Source organism: Mesoplodon densirostris, chromosome 2, assembly GCF_025265405.1.
Source record: "Mesoplodon densirostris isolate mMesDen1 chromosome 2, mMesDen1 primary haplotype, whole genome shotgun sequence".
NCBI classification, from domain to species: Eukaryota; Metazoa; Chordata; class Mammalia; order Artiodactyla; family Ziphiidae; genus Mesoplodon; species Mesoplodon densirostris.
This window is the reverse complement of record NC_082662.1, coordinates 135,767,193-135,793,272: the sequence shown is the minus strand read 5'-3', so window position 1 is coordinate 135,793,272 and position 26,080 is coordinate 135,767,193. Positions and strand designations below refer to the sequence as shown.

Here is a 26,080-nt window from a genome sequence, read left to right as displayed (position 1 = left end):
CACTGAGTTGCGGGTACCTGGGTTCTAGCTGCAGAGTGTGGCTGATCTGGATGCATGGGCTGACAACTCCCTTGAGAGTTGTTAGATTGGTTTTCACCCTTGTTGCATTGTTTCCTTCCCCCCACCACACCCTCCGCCCCCGCAAATACTCCTCTCTGCCTCCCTGGGGACTCAAATTTGTGTTTATCTGGGCTGAAAATTTAAAAACAAGAGAAACAACATTTCAAGCTATTTATAACCAGAGACTGTGCCAGGAATGAATTAAGCTTTGCATTAGACATATGTTAAAACATTGGTTTCTGGTAAAGGTAGGAAGAATATCCCTAAGTGTGAAAAACAGATATTTAGAGGAGATTGATAGAAGTTTGATCCAGAATACGGCTGTGTGGGATGAGTACTCTATTGACTTATTATTAAATATATTGTTAAATATAGTCTTGTGGAATACTAGGTATAGAGGATCCTGGATATGCCACTTATATAGGGCCCATCTTTTTATACCGCCAGGAGGGCATTTGGCAAGGGGAGGAACATGGAAGGAGGTATGGGAGAGAGGGTGGGAATGAGGCACCACACAAACATAAACCTCAGGGCAGTGGACAGAGTGTGAGAGAAGAGGAACTCCACTCTTGCCTGACTCCTTCCATGTAGGTCATCCTAAACAGGGGAGACGCCACCTGTTCTTCAGCTTCCAACGAAGAGTCCACACCCTCCCCATAGCAGCCTAGTGTGCGCCTCTCAGTCCCACTAATGTAGACCCACAGTTCACCTTCCTTCCTCACTTCTCTTTTGCCAGCAGATATTGCGAGAACTCCTACTGTGTGCCAGACACTGTGTGTTAGTGGAGAGATGAGACACAGGAATGCTCATCTTGGGAGACAGACAAAAAACAAGTAAATAATATAATTGCAGACTATGATTGATGCTTCTGAAAACCGTGGGTGATAAAGAATAACACGGGGTTCCCATTTTGGATAGGGTGTTCAGGAGGTCACAAATGAACCCAAAGTTATTGGTTGAACTTTGACATATATTCTATGGTATTTTAAAGTTTCTTAAATTGCATGTTGCTAAGGTCCAAATTAAAACCATTTTTGCCTTTTCTGAGCCCAAGCCATGGAATGCCAAATGGACAGCAACTCTAGGAGACAGTGAGAAGCCAGCCCCAATGGCCAGACACCTCCTACTGATACTTTCCTCATCACCATTTTCTCTCCTCAGGGAAGGGAGACGTGTTTGGAGACGTGTTCTGGAAGGAAGCCACCCTTGCCCAGTCCTGTGCCAATGTCAGGGCCTTGACCTACTGTGACCTGCATGTGATCAAGCGGGATGCCCTGCAGAAAGTGCTGGAATTCTACACAGCCTTCTCCCACTCCTTCTCCCGGAACCTCATTCTCACCTACAACTTGAGGAAGAGGGTGAGCTGGCAGTTTCAGTTTCTTTTCTACCAAGAGTAGTCTCTGTACACTTAGGATAACCACGTGGGCCAGGAAAGTCCTTTTGCTGTTTATTTAAATGGAGCAATTGGTTCTGTAGAGGTTCTGTTTGTTGCTTGCTCTTCGGAGCTTTTGCTATGAAATGAGAGAGAAAAGGATGTTGCTAGATTAAAAGATGGATTGATTTTGGTGCAGAAGGGATTTGTTCATGAGTGTGTCTGTGGGCTTTTCTTCAGTAAAATCCTGACCTTCTAGCATTTTGAAAAGATGAGTAAAAAATGAGGTTGTTAGTCAATGAAATGACTGAGTGGGACCACTTAATTAATATAAACTGAATTCTCCCTGGCGACTAGGACCCACTAAATGGTGTGAGGCTATTAGCCAGCTGGTAATAAGAATTTTTTTTAAAGATATGAAAATGATTCAGTTGAGTCCAGAAAATAAGAAAGAGATGGAATCTGATTGCCTAGAGAATATTTTGTATACAACTGTCAATTTAACGGACTGAGAAATGATTTGTAGTTTTAAGAACCAGAAGATTTCTCATCTGAACTTGTTTCTTTCACCCTCAAATCATCAGAATTGCTCCGTCTGTCTCTGCGAGGATTAAAATATGTCTTGTACTCTTGAGGTTTTCATGACTGATTTTCTTGCATTTCATTTATGTCCTTTAGTTAAGAAGTAGCTCTCAACCTATAGACATCATCTGGGAGGATTGTCATAGGAATCTTTCCAGAAATGACCTCTCGATCTGCACCCCCCCCAAACTGTTCCTCTTCTCGTGGTCCCTGTCTCTATTAACATTGTCTGTCTCGCCCCGGGGTTCCAGGTTAGAAACACCCGCTGTCAACACTGATGCTTCTTCCCTGTCTCCCACGCCTCAGTTTACTCATCAGATCCTGTTGGTTCCACCGATCCTCTCAAATCTGAGTCCACACTTTGCATCCCCCCTCAGGGCTCTTCCTGAGCTCTTGGACCATGGCACCCCTGATACAGAGTCTCCCCCTGTCCTGAAGCAAGCACAGGCTCCAAACACACCCTCCTTCCCTGTGTCTCTCCTCAATGCCGTGCTTCCTCCTTGGCCACTTATGTGACCTTAAAGACTAATGGGATGACGTCACTCCCCTCCATAAAGACTTTTTGCCCCCACCCTAACTATAGGATAATGTCTGCAAACTTCAGCATGGCTTATGTGGTTTTTCACATCTGGCCCAAACTTAACCCCTGAGCTCCAACCCCAGCACTCTTCCCACGCCCACCACGCCCACCAGGAGAATGGCCAACACAGCTCTGCAGACATGCCACACCCTTTCAGAGCACTGTGTCTCTACATGGGCTTCCTGACCTGGAATTCTTTTCTCTTCTTCTGTGTGTGACAAATTCCTGTTAACCCTTAAGAGTCTGCTGAAATGTTTATTTGTTCATCAAATCCAGTACATGCCAACTGAACTAGACTAGATGTATAAAACTGAGTAAAACTCAATTCCCTAGCTTCAGGAAGCTCAAGTCTAATGGAGACAATCCACATGGGAAGGCTAAGTGTGGTACACTATGCTAAATACAATGAGTGTGATTTGTACAAGGTGTTAACGGGATCATAAAGGAGAAGGGCAGATAAAGGGGGAGTCAGGGAGAAAGTATTGGTGGGGGTGGTGATACCTGAGCTGAGTCTTAAAGGATCAGTTTGCCAAACAAAGAGGAGGGTTGCACTTGGAGGAGCAGCTTGAGTAGAGGCACAGAGAAAGGAAACAGCCTTTTGCCAAGTTTTTTGTACAAAGTTCCAAACGCCTGTCATTGGGTTACCCCAACAATGTGCTTCTACCTATTTTACATTCCTTGAATTGCACTGCCTTGTGAGTCCCTGCTCAGAGACCTGGGAGGGCAAGGGATTGGTATCCCCATTGCCTAACCCAGCACGGGGAATTATAAAAACATCTGGGGATGGCATGGAGAAAGAGAGGGGATCTCTGGGCCTCAGTATCCATATCATAAGATGTGAGTTTGTGGCCAGATGATTGATGATTTTTATGGTTCTGTGATTGGAAAGCTGGTCGTTTAAATTCCAGTGGGGGAGAAATGTGCATTTATAGTTCTTCTTTGTTTATCTGCAAACATGGAACGCTTGCTGGTGATAGTTTTAGCCAAGTGGATTCTCTTAAAGTCTATTTTTTGATGGATTCCTTCTTTTTATGAAAGCAAGTTGATTATGATCAGCTTTCAGTGTTGCTGATAATATAGGTTGGAAAAAATGCACAGTTTGGGTTACTTGGAGGACTAATCATCTTGGAAAAATTGTGGATCAAGTAAATCTGTCTTAGAAAAACAAGGACGACAACAAAAACAACAATGTGTCAGCGGTCAGGTTGTTTTTGTAAGTGCAGAATGATTGACAGCTCTGCAGAAGAGAAGACTCGGGGACCACGTTTCTGAAGGGCTGTGTGGAGGAGCATTTGGCATAGTCTGTGTGGCCACAAGGTGCAGAGGTAGAACCAAAGCTGTAGACAGTATAAGAAAGACCTCGGAAAAGATCGGAGCTGCCCATTGAATTCAATAGGTATCTGGTCTCTTGTCCTGGAGGTATTTAGGCATCCCCTGGAGACCTCTCAGAGACACAGTGGAGGGGACTTAGCCATCCAGTGGAGAGTCAGATCAGTTGATCTTCAAATGTCCTTCCAATCTCAAGTACCTATGAGTCTGATATGGACCCGAGAGAATTTTAGTGAGATCTTTTATATAAAGAGAAAAAGAAAAAGAGGCATTTTGGTATATTCATTGTAGTCTCTCATTTTGTCCTTCTGTGAATTAATGCCTAGTTACATAGGGCATAGAAGATGAGAGCATTACATGCATGAATCATTCTTGTAGCTATTTTTTTCTGGCCAAATGAAGTGTATTCTTGCGGCTGTTTCTATCTTGGCAAAATCGAGTGTGTTATTTGCAAAGATTTCTGAGAACACAGTGCCTTTGACATCTGTTTGGGGAGTTGTTCAGTCCTGTAGATGTCCTCCAGTGCACAGCAAGAACTCTGTGCTGGAAGGTGACTCAATGAACATCCAGTCTCTCCTCCATTTCACCACTACCCTCATTTCACAAATATGACATTTTATAGAAAGGTCATAGTAAAGAAAGAACCGGAGCCAGAAATGACTCATTGACCAGGTCTCTTCCTGCTTCTCACAGCTTCATAGCTGACCCTGTCCTCTGTATTCCAAGTCTCACCCCCTTATCCCTGAACCCATGTGTATGAGCACCACCCAGCCCTTGGCACTGCTCTTGGGACCCAACTCATGGAGGACCTGTTACTTTCCACCAAAGACACCTGAGGTCACAGGCAAGGATGAAGGAGGCAGAACCTGAAGGCCAATCCAGCATTTTGACCTTTGGTTTTCCTTGTCTGTGGGCTCTGAGCCAGATGAGACTTTAGTCTTCATCCTGCTCTACCACTTAGTGCTTCTGCAAGCTCTAAATGTTTCCCCATCTGTAAAATGGGGCTGATGGAAAGGTCTACTTGTAAGATAATTATGAGGATTAAATAAGATAATATTTGCAAAGCTCCTACACACAGGTTCTAGAACATAGTATGTGCTCAATTAAACTCTGAGTTGTTATTATTTTGTTTCATCCACTTGACACTCCCTTCTTTCTTATCTTACGCTTCTGTCTTTGTGTATACAGGGCACTCACTCTGCAGAATGGCAGGGCACTTGCTCTGCAGAATGTTCTGTGGGGTGGATGTTATCCCAGGGTTCTCTGCACCTCTTGCAGCAAAGGAGGGGCCAGCTGTTCTGGCCTCACTGTCCCTTTAGCTCCTGTCAGTGGCGAGGTCGGCGCACACCCACTCTTTTGGCTAGTTCCATTCAAGGAGGGAAAAATGAGGTTGTTCTTACCTGTTAGGTCAGTCACCAGGGCATCAGTATTTTGCCAAGAGGAAAGCACAGCATCCTCCTCTCTTCTGAGGAGGTGGCGTGTACTTGTTCATGAAAAAAAAGGGAAGTGGGACCTTCCTCATCTCAGACCCTTGGCTTCCTAGGATGTCAGGCTCTCCGGGCATTTTCCTACAGGCAATCGGAGCTTTGTGCACTATTAATAGTAACATTATTACCAACTCCAGACACGTCACAATGTCAGTATATGTTTTATGTCAGCTTATTAAATCCTCAGAACAACCTCATGACATTATAGTACCCCCCACTTCTCAAAGGAAGCAGCTAGGACTCCATGGAGAAGAGAATCACTTTTCCAAGGCCACCCAGCTCATAGGGGGTAGATTCCAAACCGGCACCTGCCCCCATCTTCCTGATAAGCGGCATTGCATCCTGTGGTGGGCCTTGGTTAAGTGTGGCTCTCAGCTTTTCCCATGTTGGTATTCTTCAGCTTCTGCTTTCTCCCAGTCTGTTGACTTTTCAGGGGTGGCACAGATTGTCTCCAAAATATCTCCAATGGCCTTTGCTATCCTTCAGGACATTTGGAGGATACTTTATTGTACAGTAAATCGCAGTCATATCCCAGGTTGCGAGACATGAGAGGTTTTCCTGTCAAAGTGACAGCTACATCATTGGTGGGTGTGCTGGGGAGGCATGGCCCAGCAGGTCAGCTTGGCCGTGATGTTAGTGACTTACTAAAAAGAGCACTCGTTTTGGAGTTAAGGACCTGGTTTTGAACCCTGCTGTGACTCCTGATTAGTTGTGTGCCCTTGTGCAAGTTACTGAACTATTCTAAGCCTCAGTTTCCTCATCTGTGAAAAGGGTCTAATAAAAGTCCCTCCTAACTAGGTTTATTGAGATCATATGCATTAAAACAAAAAGAAGTTGACATAGTGCCTATAGGAACCACTCGCTACATATTTATTCCCTCTCTTCCCCGCCACCCATCCTCACCTTCCACCTTCAGTCCAGGAGGTTCTGAGTTCATGCTTTGCCCCTCTTTGTTTATAACCGGACCCTTTCTTGAATCATGTTTCACCTCGGCTCTACTCTCCTTATGACTGGGGAAGAGGTCTCCCTTCCCAGGTGCTGGCTAGGAGATTGGTTCTCCTGCTCATTGTTAGGACAGTAGAGGAAGCGCACCTCAATTAAATGATGTATTGCAGACAAGCAGTTAGGTAATTAGCAGCAGTCAGTGCATGGGATAATTGGCATGTAGGTAGTTAGTAGGGTGGAGCTCATTCTCTGTGTAGGGCGCTTTATTTTTAAAGCCAGTATTTTTATGTTTTTAAGCATGTTTTGCATCATGTTTTCATATAGTAATTTGTTCCAGGATGGATTTTTCTTAGCTTGATAAGGCCCCAACGTAGTGAGTTTGGGAGGGAGTTGGGACTGTAGTTACTGGTGGTTTCAAAGCACCAGTTTTCTAAAACTGAGGTTGCCATAGTGAATTGTCTTGAATACTATATGTACATTTCTAGCCCACTTTAACAAAAGGGCATTTTATTCTGGCAAAGAGGAGGTCAAAGCATTGGAGGTTTGGAGAGAGCTCTGTGTATAAGTGGCATTGGAAAGCCTTTCAGTTTTCTCCCTGAACAAATTCTTCTGGAAGGTTGGTAAGATGGAAAGAAAGCACCACAGAACCAGGTGCTTAGAAATACATCCCCTTCCTCACTGAAGAACTAAGTTTTCAAAATGATCTCTACACAGCCCATATTTTCCTTGTCATTCTTCCACAGTGAGGGCTTCTGTAGAATTAAAATAATCTATTAAACTGTCAAGCTATAAAGATTATTTTAAAATTAGGGTGTTGGAATTAAGGGTGGGAAGGGGACAGATGATGTGAGTGATAAGACCATAATTCTTTCAGGACAACAAAATATAAACCAAAGCCAAGTCCTTTTCTCATCAAGAGGATCAGAAGTGATGTTAGGGACCTGGGAGGCCTTCCTTGGATTTTCGGGGATCCTCCCTAGTACCCCAAAAAGCATATAGCAGAACCCCATCATGATGCTGGGGGTGGGAGATAATGAAAGGGCTCCATGCTTCACTATGTATAACTCTGCTTAAACTGCAGGTGGTCAGGCTATATCCAGCCATTTCCAAGGTAGCAATAAAGTTCTGCAATAAGTATAGGCTTTAAAGGAAGATCTTCACATCTGGGCTCAGCCACTTGTTAGCTGGGGAAGTGTGGGCAGCAGGGGGTGGAATTTGAACAAGTACAACTCTTTCTCTTCTGTGGATTCATCCTGTCTACCCCACTGGGTAGCTGTGGAAGGGTGATCAAGTGCCAGGCACAGTGCCTTACAGGTAGTAGGTACACAGCTGGGTTAGTTCTCTTCCATTATCGGTAGGAGTGGAGGCAGCAGAGCAAAGAAGGAGAGCAGGGACTGTAATCGTTTGGCTACAAACATAGAATAATCATATGGAGGCAAGTCAAGAATACTTGAAATACTTCAAATCCTGGCTCTCCTTTTAGTGACCTGGGGCCAGCTACCTAACCTCTCTGGGCACCGATTCATTCACTGATAATATAGGAGTGGTCATAGTACCTTAGAAAGGTGCTTGGACGAAGCACGTTCTCAAGTACGTGTTGCTATCATTATTGTTATCGCTGAGCTTAGTTTTTCTGGGAATTCAGAGACCCTGTCAGGTGCTAAACGTTTTAAAAGGGGAGCAGGAGCTAAACTGTAACACCTGGAAATCTCCCAGACACATGATTCCAAGATCTGTGCCTGGGCCCCCCAGGTAGCACCAGAGGACCAGGTGATTCATCAGGCAGGTTTGGTAAAGAATGGTGCTGTTGGACCCATCATCACAGATCCAATTTCCTCCCAGGACAGAATAGATGGAGGGACTGGAAGAGCCCAACGTGGAGGCAGTGGTGGGGGAGGGAAGCTGTAATTTATCTTAACTCTTATCATCCTTGATGTCCTGTGACACAGTGTGTTTACCACAAGTTAGAAAGGATCCGGCCTACCTTAGAGGACTGCCATGCCAATGCAGTCCTTTGGAGAGTGATGTACCTTCCTAATATTTTCTTAGAAGTGTGTGGTTGTCTCATAATAAATAGGGTGGTGCTAATGAGTCTCAGACCATGGGCTCAGTCCCCAGGTGAGCAAGTGGGCATCCCGAAGGCTCAGATGTTTAGCCCAACATTTTTCACATTTATTTGGCCCCTGAACACTTTTTTGAATTATACCAATAAGTATCTATTATCTATTTTAATATACTTAATAGCATCCATCAGAGCTAGTGTTTTGCAGAACATCTTTGGGAAACAGGAACTAGATGATCTTTAATCTCTCTTCTGGCTCAAATTGTCAGTGACCTGTAGAATGGACAGGTCTTGTCGGTGAAGCATCCAGAAGCCAAAGATACCCAGCAGTGGGAGTGTCCCTCCCTGGGTCCTTGGTAAATCCCCAGCAGAGATTGCTGGCGGGGTCTCCCTGCTTTCTGAACATCCTCCTGAACTCAGCTTTCCCTCACCTTCCCACAAGGGCTCAGTAGCCCATTGTTTTCTAGAGGGCAGCCAGCCTTATGTTATCAAAGAGGATTTGGCTGCACACGCGCTAATAGAAAGCTGCTGAGACATGTTTTCTCCCTGGCCTCAAAGGCCCTCTTTGCGGGCTTCCCTGGTGGCGCAGTAGTTGAGAGTCCGCCTGCCGATGCAGGGGACACGGGTTCGTGCCCCGGTCCGGGAGGATCCCACGTGCCATGGAGCGGCTGGGCCCGTGAGCCATGGCCGCTGAGCCTGAGCGTCTGGAGCCTGTTCTCCACAACGGGAGAGGCCACAACAGTGAGAGGCCCGCGTACCGAAAAAAAAAAAAAAAAAAAAGGGCCCTCCTTGTAAGTTACTTTCTGGTTATTTTATTGGCTCAATCAGATTTCATGTTCCTACCTCATCTGCCATGTGTCTGAGCTTCCTTGTTCCCATGTAAATGCTCTTCCTACTCTTAAAAGTTTTCTCTTTGGCTATGAGCTCATTCTTATAAATTTTGCCAGTGAGTCCTGGAGGTTTTTATTCCAGCCCCTGCTCTTAGTTAGTGGAAAGTCAGGATTTGAACCTAGGCTGCCTGTCATAATGATAACTACCTTCTAAGATGTTAGACTAAAGGAATCAAATGTTAGTTCAACCCCTCCAAGGGAGCTTGGGATGCTGGCATCAGGAGCTCACATGCAAATCTATCCCAGCCCAGATGCCTATGTAGATGGTTTCTAGTATAATGTGTGTCACAGAGCTACCCAATTTTGGTGCTTCTCACTGCAAACTTTGTTGGGTGTAATTTACTTGTTACCAGTGTTGCTTCATGGTCTTGTCCTGCCCTTCCTTAACTTAAACTTCACAGTCAGGCTAGGACTCCATATAGCTTCTCTTCAGTCTCTCTGGTATAGGTGAGGCCCTGTGTCCTTTTGATCCAATAAGCACTGGTCATCTCACTGGTAGCTCTCGCTATACTTCCAATTAACTCTGTGTGTCTTTCTTGCTATATAGAAGCTCCTTGCGGGCTGAGCCTTTGTCTGCCTGACTCACCTCTGTCCTGATCAATTCTCTTAGAGCTTAGTACAAAGTAAGCATTCAATAGTTGAATGAATGAATGAGTGAATGAATGAATGAATGGACTCACCGACCAACTAACCAACCAACATATGAACATACAAGTCCATCAACTTATTGGCCATGTGCCTTTCTCTTGTTATTGCTATAGATTTTTGAAGCCTTGACTGCAAGATGGTATCTGTAGAGACACCTCTCCTTTCTCCCTCCTAATCTTTGCCCATATATCCCACAGCATCCCTTTCCCATTTTTTCTTCCACAGGCCCTGGGTATAGAGATCTCTCAGCCTCTGTAGGTACCACTGATGCCAGCATAAAATAATAACAATCACCCTCATATATTGAGTGTTTCTCAGCCAAGTACACGCTAAAACTTTTATATGCATTATTATCTCATTTCTGTGCAGAGCAACCTGAGGCCCAATTAGGTTAAATAATTTGCCCCAGATCCAGTAAGCTAATTGGAGCTAGAATTTGAGCCCAGGTCTGGCAATCACCAAGACTGTACTCTTGCTTTTGTGCCCCTCCTCTAAATGTGGACCCCATGTCCCAGATCCAGGGATAGCAGCACTGGTCCGTGTGCCCTCAGTTCCCCTGAGGAGCCTGTCAGCCACACACGGCTTTGGAGGCTGCAGCATGCCCTGCCTGTCTCCTGTGTAATTCCATTAGAGAGCTGTGGCCTAAGGGCATCTGGGCCTCCTGGAAGGCACCACAGGGCTAGGTGGTTTGCTGTTTGTTCAGAGAAGGGGGAGGGGGATCCAGGTGAGTCACATAATCTAACGATGGAGTAGAAACCAGAAAATCAGAGGCAGAGTGATCCTCCTGACAAGTTCTCTTTGGCACGTGGGTCAGCTCTGACACCATGGAGATGGCATAAAATCCTTGTGATGGTCTGTGGCTGGAATATCCAGAGCTGCAGTTTGTCCCAGACCATTATGAAAGGCCAGAGGAATGACCTTCAGCTCTCAATTGGGTGGCCAGCTGGGCTGGAGATTTGCAGCTGGGCAGGCTGAAGAGTCACACTGGGGCCCAGGACACAGCCAGGGCTGGGGAAAGGCCTTAACGTCAGAGTGGGCATATGAGAACCATGAGTCTAAGCCCTTTCTAGCCCAGGAGTAGTTAGCAAAGGCTTTGAGGGGGTAACTTTGAGCTAGATCTTGATGGAGCAGAGGTGGGAATTTACCTGACTGGGAGAGAAATCCAGTCCTATGGGGATACACTTGTGTCTTATGGAAGGCAACTCTATGCCCCATGGAGGGTACTCCCCATGCCTGATGCCAAAAACTCAGCCTCTGTGCACTGGTGCTGAATCGAATCTCAGAGGCAGGGTTTTAGGTGAAGTAGAAAAGAAGAGCTTTATAGCTTTGCCAGGCAAAGGGGGCACAGCGGGCTTGTGCCCTGAAAAATTGTTTGTCCCAACCTGGGAGGATCTGGTGTGGAGTTTTATAGCGATGGTTCAAGGGTGGGATTGCGGATAAGACCAGAGTATGTGTAGGGCCTGCACTCCTTTAATCTGGCCTCAGGTAATCTCTTGATGAGCTTCTCTGATCCTTTTAATCTGGGCTCAGTTGGTCTTCTCTGGAATGAAGAATGCTGACATCTTCCATCTGTTGGGGGTTTTAGTTCTGTAGAAGAGCTCGAAGATATTGTTATGTGTATCCCTTGAGGTGGAACCAGGACCCTGCCCCAAGGCTGCACTATTGTTTCTTGGCTGCTCCCCCCTTGTCTCTGCATCCCCTCCCTTCCCTGATTAGCAGCTGTTCGAATCTGCCCTTTGGGACTCAAGGAAGGTCATGGAGGCTGCAGTCTATTCCCTACAAACAAGAAACGGGGGACACAGAAGGGCTTCCTTGCCCAGGAGCCCCACAGGGTCCTGCTTGGTTTCATGCCTCATGGTGGACAGCACGTAGAGATGGCTGGTTAAATGGCTGATACTTAATGAGGAACGTGTCTTTGCATGGATGATGGGAAAATAGTGAATCTAATCAGTAAGAATCCAAGAAGAGAGGGCCTGCTGAGGGAAGCACTAGCCAGTCTCCTCACCCCTCAATTTTTTTTCTTTTTTCTTTTTTTCTAAAACTCCACCTGATTTTACCTATGAAGAGGTTGCTTGAAGACTTCAAAAGGGCATTTGTCCCAGACTTATAGGCTAGGGCAGCTTCGGGATTCTCCTTTCCTAGAGGTGTCTAGAGACCCCAAGGAGAAGTGGACTAGGATATGATGCTCTCCGGGGTCTAGCATGAGCTTGCTATCTCTTCTGTACCCAGCAGTGTTATAGGAACCCAGCAGCAACTCAAACCTTTTTACTTTCCAGGCTTTTACATCCACGTGACTGTCCCTTGGCTGCCTATAATAGCAAGAGCCTGCGTATTTTCCAGAACAGATTGAATTTTTAAGAAGCCCATTGCTACAGGCAGCATGCTGAGGATGGTGCCTTTTTCCTCGGAGATCTATTTGCAGACAGCTCCTGCGTTCTGCTGCATTTCCCAGCACACTCCTCTCAAGTGCTTAAACCAGACATGAAATAGCTTCTGGTGCACAGAGTATGAATTTTTAAAAGAGGGTAACTTGTTTGTATTATCGCAGGGAAAATCTTGCCCTCCTCCAGCTGGAGCACATCATACATTTGGCGCCTCCTGTTGGTGAGGTGTGATAGTGCATCTAACCGTGATGGGCCTCTGTAACCAACTGGATGCATGGAGAAGAGAAGCTGGTCCCAGTAACTGAAACAGGGAGAGGGCTTCCCCAGGCCTGGCACAAATCCTATGGCAGATGGCAGCAGGTAGGAGAATGATGTGGAAAAAGAAGAGAACACCTGCAGAGTTAGGAATTGGCATAGATCACTTAAAATCCTTGGTGACCGATGTTAAGTGGACTTGCAATGATCATTTCACAATATATACAAATATTGAATCATTATGCTGTACACCTGAAACTAATAGAATGGTACTTGTCAATTATATCTCAATTAAAACAATACTGAAAATCTTGACAAAGTACACTACTCACGGCTCTAGCTAGCAGTAGGCCATGTAGTAAACTGGTGACATTTCCTTCCCTGAAGTCCCATTCTCAAGCAATTGGAGGAATTTTGCCATAGGAATTTGAACTCGATTTCATAAAAGAGATGATGAAATGATTATATAAGGCTCGGGGTGGGGGTGGGGTGTGAAGGGTGCTGCTTTCTCTGACATCCTCTCTGTTTGGTTTTCACTTGGCTCTGGGGAGGACTCAGAAAACTTGCTCTGAGTGGAAGCCGCTTCCTTTTGCTCTAGGACAGTGAGGGTGTGGGGAAAGAATTGGGCTAAGGGAAAGAAAGGGGAGAGAGAAATAAAGGCAAAGGATACCTGTGACTGGGGAGTTGCAGGGGGATGAGCGGATTTGGCAGGCATTATTTATTGAAGAGGGGAACGTGGTCCTTGCTGTGCACAGCTGAAATTTCGTGCAGGGAGGCAGATGCCTTTGCTAACCCCGTGAGCTGGGCTGGAAGAAAAACCCAGGGCAGAGCCAGCGTTCCAAATTCAATTTTCTCAACCCTTCTGCCTCAAGGCCAGATGAATCCAGCAGCAGAGCGGCTTTGTTTCACTGTTTGTTTCACTGCATGTCGAGGCAGCTGAGAAGCTGCCAGGCTTTTCATCCCGGGCTTTGTGTTTCAGCACCTCCTAATTCCACTCTGACGTTTCTCTCAGGTTAGAACCTGAACAGGGATGCTTTGGGCACAAGGCTTGTTGGCTGGTGTTCCTAATTACGGTCCCAGTGACAAAACTCCTTGGAGTCTATAATCAGTCACTTCAAGCAGTGTTTCTCCACGGCCCCCAGCCCAACTCACCTGACAGCACAGCTGCGTCCCGTGCCATGTGCAGGGGTAGCACCCGCGGCGCTCTGTGCTTCTTCCTCCCCGCTCCGCACTGCTGGTGACTGCTCATGTGCTCAGGGCTCACAGAGGGGGCCAGAGCATAAGCAGCTGCCCCTTTGTCCCTGTGTGGGCTTTGGCTGCTGTCTCCTTCTGCAGAGCCAGGCACTGTTTGCACGTGGGCATGCGAGCCCTTCTCACATCCATGGCTAGAGGTTTGCAGGCTTCCCCATGGACCGGGCTGTCTGCCAGCAGTGTTGCTGTCGCCGTGTGTGTGTGTGTGTGTGTGTGTGTGTGTACTCACGTGCACACACGCAGCATTTCCTCCTGTCAAATACTAGTTCTAAAGGAAGCAGCCAGAGAGAAGAGAGCTGGATAATCCACCAACCATTCCCTGGATCCAATCACCCCAAGCATCTTGTTCCTTCACCAGCTGGTGTTGTCGGGTCCGCTTTGCTTGGCTAGGGAAGTATTTTTTTCTTCCTTTGCATTAGCGGTAAAGATTCACCTGACGTCTGTAAGCTCAGAAACCCTGTCATGAGCCATGTGGTGATCCGTTGTTATTCATCTACACATGTACTTTATGGAGGGTAAATGTCCCCATTTGGGGCTACTTGCTTGATCCCCAAATCCTTCGTAAGTACAATAGGCTGATTATAGGGCTGGGGAAGGGCCTGGGGAGAATAGGAACCGTGCATGTAAAGCACTCTGGGTGCAGGACCTTCTAGGCCAGGGGCCTTTCATGACATTTACAAATAATTCATGCCTACAAGCCCCCAGTGGGTTTACTATGGGTTATTTATGATCCTGAGGCTTTGGTTCAGGAAACAAAAGATGCTCCTCCATAGAAACAGTGGGAAGCGTGCGTCCGAGGCCCTGGCCTGAGCCTGACAACAAACGTTCAGGGCACGTGTTGCCGCTTCCTGTCACTGAGGCCAAGGAGAGCCCCACGGAGGAGCCTGGCCTCGGGCTTTCTTAGGCTGTCAGTGGCATTTGGACTCCAAGTTTCAATTGTAGTTGACTTTGTTTCCACGTTATCTGCATGTCTCTACTATTATTTACGACTATGTCCTGTATGGCCTAGCAGTCTCAGGTTTCCTTCATCAGTTGGAGCTTCCCAGAGTAAAGAAAACCATCAGACCAGAAGCTTCTCTAGGTTTGTACACTGGTATCTCCCCACCATCTCCCAACACGCACTCACACAGGGGATCCCCAAGTGCATTAGTTAGCTGCAGCAGCTGCTGTAACAGATGATCACACACTGCGGAGCTTAAAACAACAGGAATTTATTCTCTCACAACTTCGGGACCCCAGAGGTCAGAAATGGTGTCAGCAGGGCCGAGTTCCCTCTGAAGACTCTGGGGGAGAGTCCTTCCTTGCTTCTGGTGGCTCCTGGCGTCCCTTGGCGTGTGGAGGCATAAAGTCCTTTGCCCTTTGCCTCTGTGCATCAAACCTCCCTCTCCTTTCACTTATAAAGACTCCAGTCATTGGATTTGGGGCCCACCCTAAATCCAGGATGATCACATCTCGAGATCCTTAAGTTAATTACATCTGCTGAGACCCTCTTTCCAAATAAAATCACATTCACTGGCACTGGGATTTAGGACTTGGGTATATTTGGTGGGGAAGGGGGTCGTTTAACTCAGTATGCCTCCCTTTCCTCTTCCTCGTCTGCCTTCTCTTCTTCCTCTTTCTACTCTTTTACCTCCTCATCCTTCCTTCTTCCTTCCTTCTCCTCTGCTCCGCTTTCCTCCTCTCCCTTCATCTCTTCCTTGAGTACATTTCCAGCACAGGCATTTTTTTTCTCATAAGGAACAGTCTTGTGTAAGTTGTGTTTCTTCTCCTGGATGGTTCATGGTTCTTGGAATAAAGTCCCAGTATTTGGTTAATCCTTCAAGTCCCAGAGTAAAATATCATCTTCTTTTGCATTCTCTTGAGTAGTGTCTCCTTTGAACCCTGTGGAACTCTCAGTTTTACCTAGAGATTCACAAAGCACAGGAAGCATCAGGACCGCAGAAAAGAGCTTTGTGTTAGACATCAGAGAGAACTTCCTGCTGGTAAAGGTTATGAGGTGTAGTAAGTAATACCTAAGTGGGTTATGGACTCCCCTTCCCTGCAAGTGGTGAAAAACAACCCTTTGTTGATTGTCTAGCTCTGATCTCTGTCGTTTTCTTGTTCTGAAAATCTTTGATGGATTTTTCCAGTCTCAGAATAAAGTCCAGGCCCAGGGATCTCATATGAGATCACATTCCAGCTGCAATGCACACTGCATCTTCATGCTGTTGTCCGATGCTCAGCCCCACAAGTTACAGAACATGCTGTGTCCTTACTTCTGCATGTGTCCTCTCCCTCAGGATGTCCTTCACCCTTCCTCACCACCTCCCTTCAAACCAGTCCAGTCTTCAAACCCCAGCTCGGATTCTTCTTCCCACTTCTTCCCTCAGTCTGCATCCGGCTAGAATCTCTCTCTCCTCTGCTATTTTGTTTGTCCTTTAGAGGAGCTATCACTCATGGTTTCATGTAGGATTAAGCACATATTTAATTTTTCCTCTGGATTTGGGGGCCTTGTACTTTTATTCCTTGCATTTCTTCCTCCAGGACCTGGCACTCATTAGACAATAGTTTAGGCTACTAGAGTCACAACTAAATGGCCACTCACCCTGCCTTTGTGGTTCAAGTTTAAAGTTCGCAGGTGGGGCCCCCGTGTTCTCAGCCAGCTTTCTCGTTCACCTGTCTCCAGCAGGCACCCTCAGGCCAGGCCGGCTGCTCCCCCCAGGGTGGCAAGTCATCTCAATTTGCCTGGGGCTATCCTGGTTTCAGCATTTAAAGCTCCACATCCTCAGAAACTCCTCGGTCCCAGGCAAACTGGTAACCCTACTCCACGCTCACCTTCTCCTGACTCTTGCTGAAAATCTCTGTGAATTGAATTGTAAGTCAGCCTCCATCTCTCTTTAGACATTTGTCATATGACCACTAAAACCGCTTTCCTTACCTGCAGGTGGGTGTCTGTCTGGCCCTGGCCCTGCACAGCCTCCCCACCGCTTCCCCCAGTGCAGTCTCATAAATGTGACTGTGAACTTCCCACTAGCCAGCAGCGTCTGCATAGTCCTGCTCTCTCTCCTGTTCCACCTCAACCCAAACTCACCTGATCCAAGTAGCTGACCCTCCCAGGCAACCGCTCACTTCTCCTCCCCCACCCAATTCCTTGCCTTTATCCCATCAAAGAGGTCCTGGGAGGATTGATCCCAGTCAGAACCCTCCCCTCTCTGGAGCTGCAACTCAAAGATGCCTCCTCCATAAAGCTCTCCCCAGGAAACTCCTTCCTGCCAGCTTATCACCCACCCCCCCATCATTCTTCCTCTGGGGGCTCCTAAGTGATTGAATGCAGCAGGACCTCTTGGGGAAAGTACCTGGTGACCTGGACTAGCTGTCGGGACCTGGGTTCTACCACAAGTTTACCATTAGGGCGTTCTTAACCTCAGTTTTGATCATTGTAAAATGAGAAAGTTGAGTGAACTCTAATATTTTTATCAGCCTTGCCAAACTTGGATTCTAAGGCTACCTGCCCACCCTGTCTGCTCTGGAGAGCATAGATACTAATGTCCTAAGCAAGGCAGCACTGGCAGGAGGCCTCTGAGATCACATACCCTATCACCTGTCCCTGCTTGACTTGTAATTCCCATCTCTATCCTTTGATTCCCCATAATCCCATCCTGGCCTGGCTGTGAATAGGACAAAAAGCTGCCACCTACAGCTTAAGAGATTTTAAAGCACAATTCAAAGACCATGATTCCTTTCCCATGACTTGGCTTACAAAACTGAAGATTTAGGAGGAGAAGTTCAATTCCTGAGCCTTGTCGCTGGCTCAGTTTCCACCAGACCCAAAGCTATGTCTGATTTTCCCCTCTGTGCCCCAGATGAACTTGTCAGGACCTCCTTGTTGCTGCCCTTGGAGGTCTTCCATGTAGCTGAATCTGTTGAAGCAATGGGCTGGGTGACCTTCTGCTTCAAAATCTATCACGTGTGCATGTCTCTGCGTGTGGTGCACATGCCGTTTTAACATCTGCACCCAGTTTACTTTCACGTATTTTATCTCATCTGATCCTTGCAATAACTTGGTGAGGTTGATGCTCTTATTTCTCCATGCAAAACCTGAGGCTCAAACAAGTGAAATGTGGGAGTATGTGGCAAAATAGGACTTGAACTCAGATCCTCCAACTCCAAATCCCACGTCCTTTCCACTGGGCCACCCGCCCGTGTGTGCCTGCACGGGGATGGTGAGCAGCCTTGGGTCCCCCCACCTCCAACGAGGGCCCTGAGAACACTGCACTGACAGAGGTGGCCGAGGGGAGCTGCTTCCTCCCCAGGTTAGCGCTGTAAACTAGCGCCTCTCAATCTTTAATGTGCACACAAATCGGCTTCAGTCTTGCTAAGATGCAGATTCTAATGCAGCAGGTCTGGGGAGGGGTCAGAATTGCATTTCTAACGAGTGCCCGGCTGATGTTGGTGTTGCTCACTGTGGACACTTTGAGGCACACACTTGAGTGGCAGGGCTGTAGGCAGTTCTGGTTGACACACGCAGAGGGGAAAGGATGAGGAATCTATATCTTCCCAGGCCTGTACCGTGGAGTCCACTGTTCTTCCCCAAGTGGCCGAGGATGTTGAGATCCCTGGGGTGGAGAGGGAGTGCTTCTGTGTAGAAACAGCTCACGGTTGCCATCACCCAGGGCTCAGATGGTGAAAACAGGCGGTCTCCCTGGGGCCACAGTCAGGGTGGGAGGTGAGGGCCTGCCGGAGAGATGATGGTGAGGGTCCCTTCTCACCCTGACACTGAGGTTCTGAGCATAGTACTGAGCTATTTCTCTTTGGGGATCTCTGAGTACTGCCCATGCTGTCCTTTCTTTGCTGTTCAATCCCCCTATACTAGGTATCCTCTCTCGCCCTAGCGAAAACCTGCCCATCCAATATCATCCCTTCTTATTTAAAAGCCCAGGTGAAAACACTCCCCAAAGCCTTCCCTGGTGCCCTACGTCCCGTCTGCCTGTCTGTGTACAGGCGGTGTGCCTGCCTGGGCTCTGAGGTTGCCATGGGTAACTTTCTTGCCCAGCCAGGTGCATTGGAGACCTGTCCTATTTGGGTTCTTCTTGAGGGGCTAAGTGAACCTGGTGGGAACCCTGATGACATTTGAGTGGGACGGGAGACTGGACAGCGTCCAGGGCTGAGCTTCCAGAGCCAGGTGAGAGCTGGCTACCAAAAGCAGTAGAGCCAGAGGGAGAATTCAGTCTCGGGCAGAGCAAGGAGGCCAAAGCAGAGCAAATGTAGGGTGAGGAGAGGCTGTGAACAGGAAATGTTAGAAGGCTGAAGCCATTGACAGCAGGAACAGGCAGAACAGTGTAAGGGTTTCAGGCCTGAGACTTTAAAGAAAGCTGAGGAGGGGCAGGCCTGGCTCAAGGGGTCTAGTGCAGGGAGGCCTCTGGGTGACAGGAGCCATGGGGGGTCAGACAGCCCAGTCAGGGAAGGGGACAGGTCTCCACAAAGCCAGATCCAGCCTTCCAGTTAGAAAAGCACCTCAGAGTGGATGCCCGCTTGGAGTGGGCCAGGAGGGTCTTTGGTACAAGGGTTTGGGTCTCCTCTGGAAGGGCCTGTGTTTGTTGACCTTGGCCTGGGAAGCTCCCCTCCTAGGGGAGCAACGTATTTTGGCAGAGTTATGATTATGGTTATATAATTTACACAATACCATACCATTTTTGTTGGTGGTGGTTGTTTTTATTACCATTCCCCAGTACTGAGTTTCTTCCTAATGTGCTGCCCTGTGCTAGGCACTGTGCTGTCTTGAAAACAAATCTAAGGATTTCAAGGGTGGGGACTATGTTTGGGGGATTATATGTACTTCTATACATAATAGCTGCTCAATAACTCCTCCATTAACCGAGGATTTCTTTCTCCTTCTGATCTTTTAAAAGTGGCTGTCTGTGAGACACATTGAATGTGGTGTGTGTTTGTGTGTTTTTGTTTTGTTTTTGATGGTCAAGGTGGGGCATTAAGGAGTGGAAATCATGCGATAAGAGAACCCCAATTCCCACCCTTCCCCTCCATCCCCACAGAGTCCAGCTGGACTCAGGAGCATGGCTTGTTGGGTCCTATTAGCCTCCTGTATCTTACACACGATGCATCGTCCCAGGACCTGGCCTCTGTGCCCTTGCAGCTGTGGCCCCTTGACAGAGTGAAACCAGCTCTGCCCGGGAGCAAAGCCAAGGCATGCTCTAGCATGAATTCCACCTCGCATCACATTATCCCAGATAGACGGCGTTTAAGTCTGGTGACCGTAGTTTCTCGACTGGCCTACATAGCAAAGGTCTTTTCAGCTGCTTTCAGGAGCAAATGGATATCTGGAAATAGAGTTCGGATATACCAATACCAGAATTTCCATATTTTAAAAAAATGGAGACTATTTAAATCCTGGTTTCCCCAGAAAATGGAGGGGATACAACACCCCCATAAAGCATTTCCTCCCAGAGACCTCCCCTGACCCTCGTGTTCCCAGTGCAAGTTAGTCCTCATATTGGCTTTTACTTACAGCACCCTTTTTCTCCTTTGTAGCCTTAAACAATTCATAATTTTAAATATACAATCTTTGTTTGATATTTGCTTCTCAGAGTTTTTTCCCCTGCTGTATCCCCAGTAATTAATGGTACCCGTGTGTTACAGGCTGGGTCCCTCTGATCTTTACCTCTCAGGCATTAGGCAGTGGTTCCCAAGGTGTGGTCCCTGGTTGGAAAGGCAAATTCTCAGCCCTACCCTAGATCTATTGACTTAGGATCTCTGGAGCTGGATCCAGAAACCTGTATTTTGTCCATTCCTGTAGTGATCCTAATGCCTCTAAATCTTGAGAACCATTGCATTAGGGTTTGGGACCAATTCTACAGTGTCACACGGCATGGGTTAAGGAACAGCCTTACATGGGCTGAAGGTCAGTAAGAGAAGAGAGACATCTCAGAGAGAGATGTCAGGGCCCATTCCGGGTCTGCGTTCCAGCGGAGGGACCCCACCCCTCGCGCATCTTCCCTCTCAGACAGTAAGGGAAAGAGCAGGCCCACATGAAGGGCCTAGAAGGGCCTTGGCACAGGCAGGCTGGAGCTGGGGAGCCAGCAGATGACAGGAGTGGTCTGGGGAAGCTAGCTGCCTGGCACAGGGAGAGCTCTGGGGCCCAGGAGAAGCTGTAGACCCCACTCCAACAGAATGGAGATCCCCCGCCCCTGGGAAGCGCCGCTTGGGCGGCCCCCTGCCCACAGGGAGAAGGGGAAGCTCCCAGTCTCAGCTGGCTCACGGCCCAAACAATGCAGGGTGAGATCCCAGGGTCGTCCTGGGGCAGCTCTGCTCACAGCCCTGGCACATAGCAGGCATACGAGCTTTTAGGGGTGAATAAGTAGGGTCACTTCCAACTCTTGAGACTGATCTTGCTTTTCTGAGGTTTGAGTTGGTCACCAGCAGACTCACAACTGCTCTTGATTATTTAAGCTCAATTGTTTAATGATCTCTCTTGATGGGCGGGCCAGAGGCTACATTAGCCCGTCCTCATACCTAAAAACAGGTGCTTGTGCTGGACTTCCCGATTCCTCACTCCCACGCCGGCAGCCTGGCTGGGAGGCCTTAAGCGCCCTCGGTTCCACCCCTCTGCTTGTAACCAGCACCCCCAGGCTGTCAGGCCTTCTCAGGCCAGTGAACAGTCCCAGTCTCTCTCCCCCACCGCCCACGTAGAGACGGTGACTGGGAGTATTTCTTTCTACCCCAGTGGGAGAGCTATCTGAAGATCTGACCCCAAAGCCTTTCCATGAGGCGGCCTGGCCCTCCTTGGAAAGCTGATCTTGTCTGTATTCCCACCATTTCTCCCAAGAGCCTCTCCCAGGGCACTCTGATTGACTGTAATTGCTTAATTAGCAGCCTCCGAACAACTGGTGGGAAACCAATTACACAGCGCCTTCCCTGCCACCTACGGGAAATGGCAGGGGCTGTCTGGCGGGCAGGCCCCCAACCCCAGGCTCTCATCTCTTTCCTCTACGCTCCATGCCTCTTGCTTTGGCCAGAAGTTCACATTTCTCCCCCATCTTTTGTGAAGTAACTTCTTTATCACATGAAACATTTACAAATGGCTCCCTTCCTTGACTCTTAATTTCTTCTCAGTGCTTTAATCTCTATCTTCTTTCTTATTTCCTTCCTGCTGCAATACATTTTCTGGACCTATAAATAATGCCATTGACAATGCTTTGAAGTATTTTTGTAATATCCTCCACCCCTGAAAACACAATCAGATACACACAGACACAGACACACCATGAACTGAGCTGCACTGATCTGTTTCTATAACTTGAATCTCTCAGGTCCATATTCTTCCTCTGCATTAGGCTCCCACAGCTCATTAAACCTGCTCCAGGTATGATTACCCTCCAGGCAGCTTCTCTGGGACCTCATCCATAGGTGAGAGCTGGGAGGGTACATTAGGGACCTAGCCAGGGCCTTTATTTACTGTGCTTTATTGGGAAAGTGCCTGAGGCAGCTGAAGCAGACTAAGACCTGAACCACAGTGCTCTCTCTGTAATTCAGCCCAATCCCACAAGCGTTGCTGTGTGCCCAGGAAAAATACGAGTGATTCAGGGATCTGGGTGTTGAGCCCACAGGAAATGGAGGGTATGGGACTCTCAAATCAGGAATCCCACTTTACCTCTGTTGGACTCCAGCTGGTTCAGGTGGGGACTTAGAGAGAAAAGCCATGGGTACTAGTACATAAGGACTTCTGGTTGAGTGAAGGGAATCCTTTTATGACAACTCTCTTTGGATAAAGGTCTCCTTGAACCAATGGTCCCCTTTTGCTAAGATTTACTCCAGCCAAATTCTCAGAAATAAAATAAGATTTGTTCCAGCTAAATTCCCAGAAATAGAATAATTCCTTCAGAATTCATGGTGGGGCTTCCCTGGTGGCGCAGTGGTTGAGAGTCCGCCTGCCGATGCAGGGGACACGGGTTCGTGCCCCGGTCTGGGAAGATCCCACATGCCGCGGAGCGGCTGGGCCCGTGAGCCATGGCCGCTGAGCCTGCGCATCCGGAGCCTGCACTCCGCAACAGGAGAGGCCACAACAGTGAGAGGCCCGCGTACCACAAAAAAAAAAAAAAAAAAAAAAAAAATTCATGGTGACTAGGTTTGATCCATTGTCATTTTCTTTGTTGTTTTTGTTCTCTCGGCCTTTCTGCGCCCTGACTTGTTGCTTCTGAGAAGGCCTGCGTCTGTGCAGCGTCATCCCCACTTGCCCTGGGCTCCAGCAGGTGACTTCCTGACTCAGCCCTGGCAACTCACCCAGTTGTCTTCCTTCCAGGAGTTATGAGAGCACCATCAGTAATCAATTTACTTCAGGCAAATTAAGCCAAATCTTGCCTGCCAGGAATCCTGTCTACTCCTTTTTTTTTTTTTTTTTTTTTTTTGCGGTACGCGGGCCTCTCACTGCTGGGGCCTCTCCCGTTGCAGAGCACAGGCTCCAGACGCGCAGACTCAGTGGCCATGGCTCACGGGCCCAGCCGATCCGCAGCATGTGGGATCTTCCCGGACCGGGGCACGAACCCATGTCCCCTGTCGGCAGGCGGACTCTCAACCAGTGCGCCACCAGGGAAAACCCCTGTCTACTCCTTTTAATCTAGTTGTGCTCTTTTGCCCACCTCCAACAGGTTTTTTTTGTTGTTTGTTTTGTTTTGTTTTTTCTTTGCGGTACGTGGGCCTCTCACTGTTGTGGCCTCTCCCGTTGCGGAGCACAGGCTGCAGACGCGCAGGCTCAGAGGCCATGGCTCACGGACCCAGCCACTCTGCGGCATGTGGGATCTTCCCGGACCGGGGCACGAACCCGTGTCCCCTGCATCGGCAGGTGGACTCTTAACCACTGCGCCACCAGGGAAGCCCCAACAGGTTTTTTTAATGCAGTTCTTTAGAACACTTCCACATTGATGTCAAGTTAATTAACACAGACGGTCACTGCAGGGGTCCCCAAATGCCCCGGCTGGCTCTCCTTTCAGATTGGCAGGATGTTGACTCTTGCCACTTGGTACCTAAGGCTGGTCTCCGGCACACAGAATATTGGCTGTACACTCAATGTGTCGCCTGAAAACTGGGCTTGAAACCACACACCTCAGGTTGGGACTCAAACCCCGCTGAAACCCAGATTGGGACTTGAGCCCATGGTCTTCTAATTAGAATCATTCACCTGGTGTCAGGACTTACTAAGGCTCAGGTTCTTTATGTCTCAGCACAGAAGGAATTCAGCAGGAGGCAAAGTGATAGGCAAGGAGTAGATTTATTTAGAGAGAGACACATTCCATAGAAAGAATGCAGTCCTTCTCAAAAGGCGAGAGCAGCCCCAGGGCATGGGGTCATCTTGGAAAGTGAGAGCAGCCCCGAAATATGGTGCGGTTACTTTTTATGGGCTGGGTAATTTCATAGGCTAATGAGTGGAAGGATTATTCCAACTATTTGGGGTAAGGGTTGGGGATTTCCAGAAACTGGGCCCCACCCACTTTTGGGCCTTTTATGGTCGACCTTGGAACTGTCATGGTGCCTGAGGGTGTGTCATTTAGCATGCTAACGTATTACAATGAGCATATAATGAGGCTCAAGTTTTACTGGAAGTCGAGTCTTCTGCCATCTTGGACCTAGCTGGCTCTAACCAGTTTGTGTCATATCCCCAGTGGCTGTCATTCTTTTAAAGGTTGTGCCCTGCCCCCTTCCCTACTGTTTCAGGTTCACCTCTTGGGTGTCGAGCCAAAAGACACAACCAAGCCAAAGATAGGAGAAGGAAGGATTTATTATTATTTGCAGCAAGTAAGGAGAGCACTGAGGATCATTCCCAAAGCAGTGTCTTCCCCAACAGCAAAATTGGGGAAGTTTTAGGCTACGGGTACATGTATATTCATGAAGGGGCTTAAGCAGAGGAGAACTCAGAGTAGAATTGGGACCAAGGTCCACAGAGTCCAAGCTTTAGTTGATTGAAGTCAGGGGGGTCAACATCATCATTCCATCTTCCACCTGGGTGGGAGCCTTATTTCCTGTAGAACTCAAAGGTATATTATTATATACATCCCTTGAGGAGGGATTAGGACTCTGCTTTATCACTGCACTATTGTTTGACTGTCTTTCCTCTGTTCCTGCATTCCTTTGTTCTAGTTACTTATTTATTTATTTATTTATTTAATTTATTTATATTTGGCTGCGTTGGCTCTTCGTTGCTGCGTGCGGTCTTTCTCTAGTTGTGGTGAGTGGGGGCTACTCTTTGTTGTGGTGTGCAGGCTTCTCACTGCGGTGGCTTCTCTTGTTGTGGAGCATGGACTCTAGGCACACAGGCTTCAGTAGTTGTGGCCTGTGGGCTCAGTAGTTGTGGCTCATGGGCTCTAGAGTGCAGACTTAATAGTAGAGCACATGGGTTTAGTTGCTCCATGGCATGGGGGATCTTCCCAGACCAGGGCTCGAACCCATGTCCCGTGCATTGGCAGACGGATACTTAACCACTGCTCCTTTGTTCTTTTAAGATTGTTAATTACTGAGACCTGTTCAAGGGCAAGCATTGTGGCCAAGCTTAGATCACAAAATGGCTTAGGCCAAAATGGGTTCTCTTATGTCAAGAAAACTATTCCTGGTTCTCTTTCTCTGGGGACCCCCAACCTATCTGCTTACAAGTTTGGGATGCACACTCTGGGGGCTAGGGCTCTCTGTGAGGGCCTTGCATTCAGCACTTGTACCTCCATCCTCCTCATGCCTGCTTCCCAGCAGCAGGGCCTGGGTAGAACAATTGCTCAGGTGCAGCTTAGTGTCAAGGCCCAGGGCTTGAAGCCCCAGGAAGGAAGATGGCCTGAATCTTCACTTCTGCCTGGCCCCATCTTTTACAGCTGCTGTGTTTTCCCTGTCCTTCCTCCTTCCTCCTCCCACGCCTGTACAAGAAGTCCTGAGGAACAAGACTGCTAAGGAGGAATCTGTTTGGCCTGGTCCCTCTGCACTCTTCTTACCTTTGGGGATTTTCCTGCACCATTTATACGGAGCATGTTATATTTACCAGTGTGTTTTGGTTTAGTAATATGAATTCATCCATCCCATTGTTGGTAGGCTCTATGTTTACAGAAGCCAAAGTGAAGAGGAAGTTTGGCAAGATTCTATTATTTTCTACGTCTTCATGATCGTGAGTCATGTGGTGACATGATTCAGAAAGCCCTCCCGCTCACACTGAGCAACAGCCACCCCCCCCCAGCCATTTGAAGGGCCCCAGTGACAGGTGATCAAAGCC

The 26,080-nt window shown here is 47.9% G+C and overlaps 1 protein-coding gene across 2 annotated transcripts in view; it reads left to right on the top strand.

Moving 5' to 3' along the window:
* Nucleotides 1–26,080, top strand: part of KCNH1 (potassium voltage-gated channel subfamily H member 1) — a 420,384-nt gene that overhangs the window by 329,017 nt on the left and 65,287 nt on the right. For both annotated transcript variants that reach the window (XM_060088399.1, XM_060088398.1), the window contains exon 10: nucleotides 1,222–1,418. In XM_060088399.1, the coding sequence (XP_059944382.1) occupies nucleotides 1,222–1,418 (197 nt within the window). The remainder of the gene's footprint in view (nucleotides 1–1,221; nucleotides 1,419–26,080) is intronic.